General features: G+C 40.3%; 1 protein-coding gene across 1 annotated transcript; it reads left to right on the forward strand.

Annotated features, from left to right (window-relative positions):
* The first annotated feature begins 274 nt into the window (after nt 1–274).
* Nucleotides 275–8,556, forward strand: dtnbp1a (dystrobrevin binding protein 1a). Its single transcript, XM_020654589.3, has 10 exons — nt 275–459; nt 2,257–2,310; nt 2,867–2,917; nt 3,041–3,101; nt 4,143–4,275; nt 4,374–4,506; nt 5,235–5,257; nt 6,629–6,775; nt 7,259–7,387; nt 7,893–8,556. The coding sequence occupies exons 1-10, from the start codon at nt 350–352 to the stop codon at nt 8,165–8,167; spliced, it is 1,116 nt and encodes a 371-aa protein (XP_020510245.1). The 5' UTR covers nt 275–349; the 3' UTR covers nt 8,168–8,556.
* The last annotated feature ends 1,366 nt before the right edge of the window (nt 8,557–9,922 follow it).

Consider the following 9,922-nt stretch of genomic DNA (forward strand, 5'->3'; position numbering starts at 1 on the left):
ACAGCAGCTACCATTACAAACAATTAAATGTGACCATTGAGATATTTGCCCTGAGTTTTGTCTTTCAGGTATAATTTTCTCCAGGCAAATATTTTCAAGCTTCGCTTAACTCCTCCCTTCATGACTATATTTGACACATCCACACAGTATATCATCTTTAACGTACCAATAGAAAATGTCAAAGCCTCTTGTGTCGGATTGACCGTGTTCCCATACCAGGATCAGGAGACGGCGTCTGCCTGTGAGACTCCGCTCAGGGTTCAAAATTACAGATTGAACAGTTACAGGCTCCGGCTCAGAGGTTCAACAGCTCCAAGCTGCAGCGGCGCGACAAACACAGCTCGGGCTGATGTTTGTGGATGAGAAGAACCAGGTCGGACTCGGTAAAGTGAGAGGTGGAGTCATGTTTGAGAACTTCAGGGAGAGACTTCAAATGGTCCAGCAGGATTTCACCACCGGGTCTGTCTCTTTTCTGTCGTTAGTTACATAGAGTGTCAAAAGCTAACAAGCTAACAAGCTAACGCTGTTGTTATGATTGTCAGCTGTGTTTTGTTGATTAATTACGAGCTCGTTAATCCCCATGGTAACAGCTCTAAATGTAATAAAATGACTAAAGTAACATTAGCTGTCAGTGTAATCTTTAAATGAGCTAACGTTACTGTCAGTGTTTTCACTCTGTATTAGCTCAGAGCTGCTGTTCCTGGTTATTACTTGCAGCTGACGGTCATGTGTTCAGGGACTTTTTTCAACAAGCTGAAAAGCACGAAGCAAGAAGACTCAACTTCACCATCAATAAATACATACAAATTAATTAATTACGATTACACTGAAAATAGCTGTTATAGTTAAGGGACACGAAGCAAAACAACAACAAATGCATAACAATTCAGATGATTTAGAAGTGGCTTTAAATGTTTGTTTATCCTTTATTTTATCAGGGAGGACCCACTGAGAGGGCCCTGCAGCAATACAAATAAACAACACAACAAATTATTATTTTATTATATTTGTCTATATTATATAACATTTCATTATATTACACTTTATTGTTCATATTGCACTATATTATATTATACATTATATTATATAACTGCACTCTGCATCACTGTGGTACAACACTGCCTCTCTTCTCTGCTGTTTACATCACTTGCTGCTATTTATCATACCAAGTCACTTTAATCACTCGTCACTTTATCTTGTCATTCTCTGCACATAATGTCTCAATTCCCTGCATAGTTAACTTCATCATTCATTTTGTACTTGTATATACCCCCTGTTTTTATTTATCTTATCTATTCTGTTTAATGTGTACTTTGAGCTTTCTTATCTGTGCTGCTGCAACGCCCGAATTTCCCCTCTGGTGATCAATAAAGTATTATCCTATCCTATCCTAAAACTCCTAATCACGATTATTGAACAGGATTATTTACTGATTTTACAACATCTGCATCACACGATATTTATCGAAGCTGAACACTTTCACAGTCTAGTGTTGAAGTCAAGACCACACTAACTGAGACCAAGACATACCCAAGACCAGAGTGACCCGAGACCGAGACAAGACCAAGGCAGGGTGAGATAGAGTCAGGACCTAGACCTTAAACATCATTGAGATGTCATCATCTTGTGTACAGGGGGCGTGTTGCTCACTTAGACCGAAACACCTGGAAGGATGCACCTGTATCTAGGGGATAAAAATCATCAAATTATCAATGAATTGAAGTGATTTGTTCGATTAGAAAGTAATGACGTGGAAAAATCAGTGGTGGTTTGACCGGTCTTGATTTAAAATCTGAAGTTCGCCCGGTCTGAGACCGAGACCAGAGTGATCTGAGACCAAGACATTTAGGGATCGAGACGGAATCAAGACCAAGACAGGACGAGACAAGACCAAGACCATAAATATCTCTGAAAAATCTTGTGTCTCTCACTTAGACCGTAACACCGGGAAGGTTGCGGCCGTAAACGGCGGATAAAAATCAAAATATGAATGAATCGAAGTTATTTGTTCTTTAAAAAAGAGGTGTTTTCCTTCTAATCAAAATCGCCTCTCAGTGGTGGTCTTGACCGGTTTTGATTTAAAATCTGAAGGCCGCCTCTGAGCACGAGACAAGACTGAGTAAAAATGCTTTCGATTCCGAGACGAGAGCGAGACCTTCAAAAAGTGGCTTTTTTTAAATCCTTTAGATTTTTCTCTTACTATAATTTCTCTCTCTCTCTCTCTCTCTCTCTCTCTCTCTCTCTCTCTCTCTCCAGCTTCAAGACCCTTGGAGACAAATCAAGAGACCCCAAAATCAGGAGGAGACCCAGGTGAGCGTGAAACTGTCAGCGACACGGAGCAGCTTCTGCAGAGTTTGTTCAAAAGGAGATTCTGGTCTTTTTTAAACCTGAACTCATGTTTCATTTTATCCTGTTAGATACAAAACATATAAATTTAAAACACCAAAGATACAGCTCCACTAACAAACTGGCAGAAGTAGAAAAAACAGCTCCTGTGTCCTGTGAGATAAAGTTCCTGTTTGTCCCAACAGAGTCTGGTAGAGACGTAACAGCTGGTTCTGGTTTAAAAAAAAAAACACACAACACACTTACAGAACTCTACAAAAAGGGATCTTTAACCACACAGACGAGAAGGGGGCATGACTGCGTCCGTCACTGCGTATTTGAAATATCAAAGCTTATTGTTTGTTTATTCTCTTTTAATCAGGACAGGTGGTGTGATATATGTGTAAATGTATCTGATTCAGGAGTTCATAAAACCTTCTGCAAAAAGATGCATCAGTCAGAAAATCACTTTTTAATCCCATTCTTAATTTTTTAATGATTTCAGTCTGAACACGATTTAAATTCTTCTGTTTGATTTTAGGTTTGAAGAAAGCCTCCCTTATTTCAGTGCTGGAGTGGAAATCCTCAGCAGGTGTGTATATAACACACACACACACACACACACACACACACACACACACACACACACACAGTCCAAACAGCGCGCTCGTATGCTGATGATGTGTTTATTTATGTGTGTCATGTTTTTCTGTAGATATGAGGACGGCTGGTTTGTGCTCCATAAAAGAACCAAAGACTGTGCTCAGGATGCAGAGGTACGCTCACCTCATTCACACTCATGCACTGTTGCAACAAAGATAATTCAACAATATCCAAATACTGAAGTGATGGAGAGACGTTGGCTTTTATACAGAAACACACGTCTCACAAGGTTTGAATAAAATAAGTCTGAACTTCAAGGATTGAATGAGAAGTCAATTAAAGGCTTTATATGCGATTTTTTGATCCAGCAGATGTCGCCCTTGAGCACCAGCATGAAACCAAAACAACTTGCGCTGCATTGTTGTGTTAGCATGCTAATGCTAGCGATCTTTATTATGCTGGTATCTTCACACTGCATGTAAATTTACCTGAAATGAGCGTGATCTAGAAACACAGTTAAGCAGTGAGTACAGTATGTTATTCTTCTTTTCTCTAGTCCCTCAATTAAACAACTTTTATACGCGAGGGGAGGAGTCAGCCGGCCGTCCTGGCGATGTAAACAAAGTGAAAATAGGACTCTGAAAACTCTGAAAACATCACAGACAGTGGGACTCGGGTGTTACGCCCATTGTAGACAGTCATGACTCACAGAGTTATTTTCAGAGGAGATACTTGATTTCTACATTTAAGTGTGAAAAATCGCATATTCCGGTAAACCTTTAAGTACACTTAAACAATGTTGATAAGTTATGACCCCTTGAGGCGCTGAGATTTCCTGCTTTTTATCGTGTTTTCTGTCTCTGTAAAATAACAGTAAGAGGACAGTTTTTATTTTCACTTCATTTTGAAGAGCTAATCAACTATTTTAATAAGTAATAAGCCGATCATTCTATAGTGAAAATAAATGTTGGGCATGGTACTTAAAAAAGAGAGATGATAAAAGTGTGTGTGTGTGTGTGTGTGTGTGTGTGTGTGTGTGTGTGTGTGTGTGTGTGTGTGTGTGTGTGTGTGTGTGTGTGTGTGTGTGTGTGTGTGTGTGTGTGTGTGTGTGTGTGTGTGTGTGTGTGTGTGTGTGTGTGTGTGTGTGTGTGTGTGTGTGTGTGTGTGTGTGTGTGTGTGTGTGTGTGTGTGTGTGTGTGTGTGTGTGTGTGTAGGCAGTAGACGGGGACATAGTGATGCTCTCGGCTCACTGGGAGAGAAGAAGAACAGCCCTGACTCAGCTTCAGGAACAGCTGCAGAGTTTACCGGCCTTCATCAGTGACCTGGACACCATCACCGCTAACATCGGTGTGTGGTCTGATTTCAATTTCTGTTTCATAAGAAAAAAAAACACTCAAAATCTTTAGAGACATACCATCAGTACCTGAATGTTTGTGTGTGTGCAGCCCTCCTGGAAGGAGACTTTGAGGAGATGGAGAGCCGGCTGGTTTATCTGGAGACGCTGTGTGCTCAGTGTGATCAACAGACATCCAAACAACATCATATCAGCCAGCTGGAGGTCCATAAGAAGAAGAAGAGGTAAAGATTAGCATTATTATCCTCAGCTGTGTGGCAGAGGTTTCTCTCTTCTCAAATGATTTTTTAAACTTGAGGAAACACAAAAGAGTCGAGAAATTCTATAGAGATTTTCAGTAGTGCATATGTGAAAACGGCAGTTGAAAACTTTAGGAACAAAACCGCACCTCTTTAATGCCTCTCTCCCTCACCTGACCAATCTAAATAAAAAAAGGGAGGGACTTCCAAAATCAGCTTCGTAAACAACAATGTTTTTGTGTTTTATTTGTCAATTTAATTCTTCAATAAAAGCAAATATGAAGCAAACAGGGCAATTAAAACAGCCTTAACAGTCACCAAGGGAAGCAGAGGTGCCATGAAGCAACAGTCGTAACCTAGCAACAGTAACCGCCTATGAGATGCTCCTTGAGGTCGTGGGCACTGCCAGCTCAAAACTGCTGTTAATGGACGGAGTGCCCTTAAGAGCGCTATGACCGCAGGAATATCAAAGAGGAATATCACCAGAGCTGCATGAAACACTGTGATTATTTCACTTTATTATCATATATAAATTATTTTGTTCCCCTGCAACCGCCTGAATTCAGTGAAAAGCTTAAAATGTCATATTATACTGTTTAAAAGATTTATTTTGTGCTGTTTGTCAGTCCTGTGGATATTCTCATCACATGTTGCATGTATGTAAATGTTGTAGGAAGATTAATATTAAACAGCTCACTGTTTGTCTTTAACAGGAAGGAGCTGGAGGCCCTAGAAGGTGAGCTGCATCACTGTCAAACAGTGTCGATGCTTATAAAAGTGTCTGTCTTTGGTAATGGCAGGAGATGTGCAGAGAAGAACCTGAGTTAAACAGAGCCGTTAAACAGCCGTCTGTATTATAAATCCTACGTCAGGTTTTGTGCTTCCCTTTTTTTCCACGTAAGATCCCGTTCTAAGATCCATAAACTAACTTCTGCCCTCACTTTTCTTAGTTTTGAGTAGCGTCTGATATTTTCTGTGGCTCTGCAGGGGATCAGGAGAGAGAGTTTGCAGTGCGTCGTCACATGTTAAATATGATTCGTCTAATGATGTTGTTTAATCGTTTCGTGTAGCTTGTTGCTACACACCCTCTTAGTTTTGTTACATCATTTATAACAAGGCTCCCTACATAAGGCTGACCTGTTATCATAGCGATACACAGGCAGAGGGAGGCGATGATGTCAGCAAGATCAGGCCCTCGGCTTTGATTAATAAATACATTTGCATTTTTTTAACTGTATAATCAGGAAAATTTTACTTGTATCCATGCATGCTACAATGATAAATACAATGAAATGAATGCATTTATCATTAGTGTGAAAAGGTGCACATCTAATAATAGATGAAAAATTGAAAACAATGGTTCCAAAAATTGATCGGAATGCAGGAAAATAAATGTTTGGTGCCTAACATTTTCCCCCAAAATCCCTGGTTAATATTTCCCCAGCACATAAATGTTATTGATTGGATTTCTCCACTCCTGCACTGTGGTTGGTTCATGAAGTAAATGACGCAGCAGATATCAAAAATACCAAACTTCCATTCATCCAAACAACCTGCCTGATGTCAGTGACTCGTCCCATCAGGGTTGTTTGAAGAAGAATGTTATCACTGGGAAATCACAAATTCTATACTATTGCCCGTATTCTCAAATGTTCAGAGAGCCTCTAACTTAGTCAATCAAATGTCTCCTTCACACAGGCAGAGTCCAAAAAAAGTACCAGAGCCCAGTAATCACTCACAGTAAATTTATTAACGTGCAAAGGACTAACATTTTGACGCACTGCTGGTACTTTCTTTAGACTCCTCCTGTGTGAAGGAGACTTGATTTTTGACTTCTTAGGTCCTCTTTTTGAGAGCACCGATCTGTGGAGGGGCTGAAGCCGAAGAGTTTCATTCTACTTAGCTCCTAACTTAGCTTAGCTGCTCCCACATCTGCCACGAGTTAACTGTGACATTTTAGCGATGAGTAAATACTTAGTGTTCTGATCAGTGGTAGGTGAAACTATCCTCTGTGTAAATCACTGCAGTAGAAATAATTCTGCAGTTCTCATTTTAATGTCAAACACCCTGTAGATGTCTCTTAAGATGTGTGTCTGTCTGTGTGTAGCGGAGCTGAATGCTGAGCATGCTCAGAAGGTGGCCGAGCGGGAGCAGGCTGTGCAGCAGAAACTGAGAGAACGACAAAAAGTGTATGAAGAAGCTTTCAACCAAGACGTGAAGCAGTACCTTTCCACGGGATACCTACAGACCAGACGTAAGTCCCAGTTAGTGATGGCTGAGAAATTCGACTGGATCTTTTTAAGCCTATAAAAATATGAATGGACATACTCACTTTTAAATGTAATTGCTGTTTTTTTGTTGTTTGTTTATGTTGTTTTACATTTTTCACATACATCATTGTACTTCCCAGTTGTGCAGTCGCAATGACGACATTACACCCATTCATTTGTCTTAGGTCTTTCGCAAGTAAGAGTAAATGAGTGGACAACTAATGCTCCTGTTGGAGGACAGGATTGTGCAGAATAAGGGGATGATGCTGAACTCCCAGGATAATACAGATCAAGTTTTCTGCATCATCATGGCATCTTACAGATGTGGGGCACACCTGTCTCTCCTTTAAGTTATTATGCATTCCGGTCGGCCCCTTGGTGTCTTCTCCACGATACAGCTTATAAGTATCAGACAGGTCAAAATTACATTAATTATATGTGGAAAATGTGTGTATGTGTGTTTGTAGAATGTACAGGCGCTGATGTCAGTGTTCTGGATCATATGACGGTAACAAACACATCAGACCAGGAGGCACTGGACGACTTCCTCAACTCCACCAGCGAAGACATCAGCCCTGAATCATCACTGACCTCAGGTAACCCCACCAAATTATAAAACTATAAAAAAACATAGAAATTGTAGCTACTAATATCGCGTCAAACTAGTTTCAATTTGCCAGCCCCCTTGTAAAAGTTCCATGTGAAGTCAATGGGAGCAGATGTGTGAACGTAGCAGGAAATATTGGGGAAAATTCCCTGCAAGTGAGTAAGAAGGCTTGATTACATTTTTATCTTGCACCAGGTCAGTGACCGATCACCACATGTTGTAAAAAGGACAATGCGGAAATGGGCAGATGAAGCAATTAGAGTTTTAGTCATTGATATATAACAGTATCAACAAAGACACACGCTTAAGCAGTCTCATTACATCCATGGAGATCGCACCGTACTAGGGGGCTTGCAGGAAAAAGTCTGGGTAAAAGTTGGAGAGAAAATTGTGCCCGTTCGCATACACACCTGCAGCCTACCCTGAACATTTTGTGCATGTGCTAATGTGGCTTAACAGTTAAGTCTAGGTCACTCAGTTGTCCTCTCCTACAGGTCCAGACCTTGAGTCCTTCTCTTCTGAATCTTCAAAAAGCCAAATGCACCAAATACCTCCCACAAACAACCAGCCATCCGATCAGGAGGCAGCGCAGGAGCAGGAGGAGGAAGTGTGCAGCGAGGAGAGCATTGAGCCTGAGGTTCAGTCAGACGAGGAGGATGTTCAACCTGATGTGTCTCTGACTGGTCTGCAGTATGTTGATACACTGAAGGGCTCTGATGACAGTGACCCTGCTGAGGACCTGCCTTCAGAGCTCTGGAACTCTTTGTGAACACTAACTCCTGATACTCCATGAAAAAATTAACCCTCTGGTCTCCCCCTTGTATTTTGACTTGGCAGCTCTTTCAACATCTGACTTGAGTTTAGATATAGCGGTTTGTGACATGCGAGGGGGTAATTCAGTAAACAAAAACAAACTAATCCCTTGAGGCAGATGTAGACCAGAAACTCCTGTGCTGTGTGGTTTTTGCCAGCAGCGTACCAGTAAAACCAACTTACCAATCAAGGCAACGAAAGACCAGCATCTCCTTTGTTTATGAGTTAAAAACCCTGTTTCTATAGAGTCTGGTGTCTTTGAAGAGAGAGATGTAACAGCTGTATCTGCATTTAAAAAAATGTATTTATATAATTTCAAAATAAAAAATCTTCCTCTAACATAAAGGTCTATCTCTGTAGGGATCATTTCTGTAATGTTTTCAGATACTGAGAATAATAATCTGATCCTGTCAGTGACAAAAACAAGAACATTAAGTCAAGATCAAAGTCATCTTTATTGTCAATTTTTGCCTTACGTGCTGGACATACAGAAAAATTGAAAAAACTTTTCTCTCCGAACCACGGTGCAAGCTGAAAAAGTATAAAAAGATATTTAAAAGAAAATGCAAAATATAAAATATAAAGGATAAAATACAGATTTTCAAAGTACGGAGATAATGTGCAAAAGATGTGCATTTAAAAACAACAGCAACAACAAATGTGCATGGACAGACTTTGATCCTTCAAGGATTATGTTGCAGACATAACAGCCTGTTTCACTGCTGCAGACTGTATAAATCTACAGGAGGAATTCTAAAATGTTTTTGTCAGTATTAAAAGAGAATATTCTCTATGTAAAGTGAATAGTGTCCGGATTTCTAAAATACTGTTACTTCCCTTTGCAGTTAACCAAATAATGTTGTGCAAAAACAAAGGCCAAAAACTATATAGTGATATTTAAGGATGTTCCCAGGTGACTCATTTCTAAGTCAAAGTTATGACAATTCTTAGAATACAGTCACAACTGAGCACAATTTATAAAAATTGTCTGCAGGTATATGAGGCAATTTGGTTTTCCAAGTGTGGCTAAAATTAACAACAGTAGCATCCAGCCTTCGGTCCTTCTTGCTGGCCAACGTCCACAGGTAAATGAAGAATATTGTTACACCTTGCTTGGGTCGATATGCCAGTTTCAGCTGACACAGCATATATCATTTTTTTCTAAATTTTCCAGATCAAAATAAACAACTGCTCCAATGAGATTAACCGGTCACTGTGCTTGTTTACGTTCAGGCAGTAGAGCTAGAAGAGAAGGCCCATGAACTAGTTTTTCTAGGGCTACAGCTCCAGCTAGTGGTGGGTGGCTGCATTACAGATTGGACAAAATAATTGACTTGTATTAGGGGCCAAAGTACAAGAATATTAGTAATATGTTTAAATGGTAAATGGACTGGGGGGCGGAGCCGGACACCAAGCATGTAAGACGTGCTTTTCGATGCTCTGTTGTTATGTGACAATTTCACCTAAAATCAGTCTCTTGATGACATTTCTGGACATCGCGTGACTCTCTGCTTCTTTAGTTATAACTTTGGGACACTTTTTTTTTTTTTTTTAAACTTTTTCTGGAACTTTTACCAATGACCTTTTACTATGACCTCCACTAAAACAAGAACCGATGCTGCTCGTGCAGGCCGCAGCAAAGCCTCTCATTTGACTGAGCCATCGTCACCCCCTGCAGCTACAGCTAGCAGCAAGTATGGCTAACAGCTCC

Source organism: Labrus bergylta, chromosome 8 (genome assembly GCF_963930695.1).
Source record: "Labrus bergylta chromosome 8, fLabBer1.1, whole genome shotgun sequence".
NCBI lineage: Eukaryota > Metazoa > Chordata > Actinopteri > Labriformes > Labridae > Labrus > Labrus bergylta.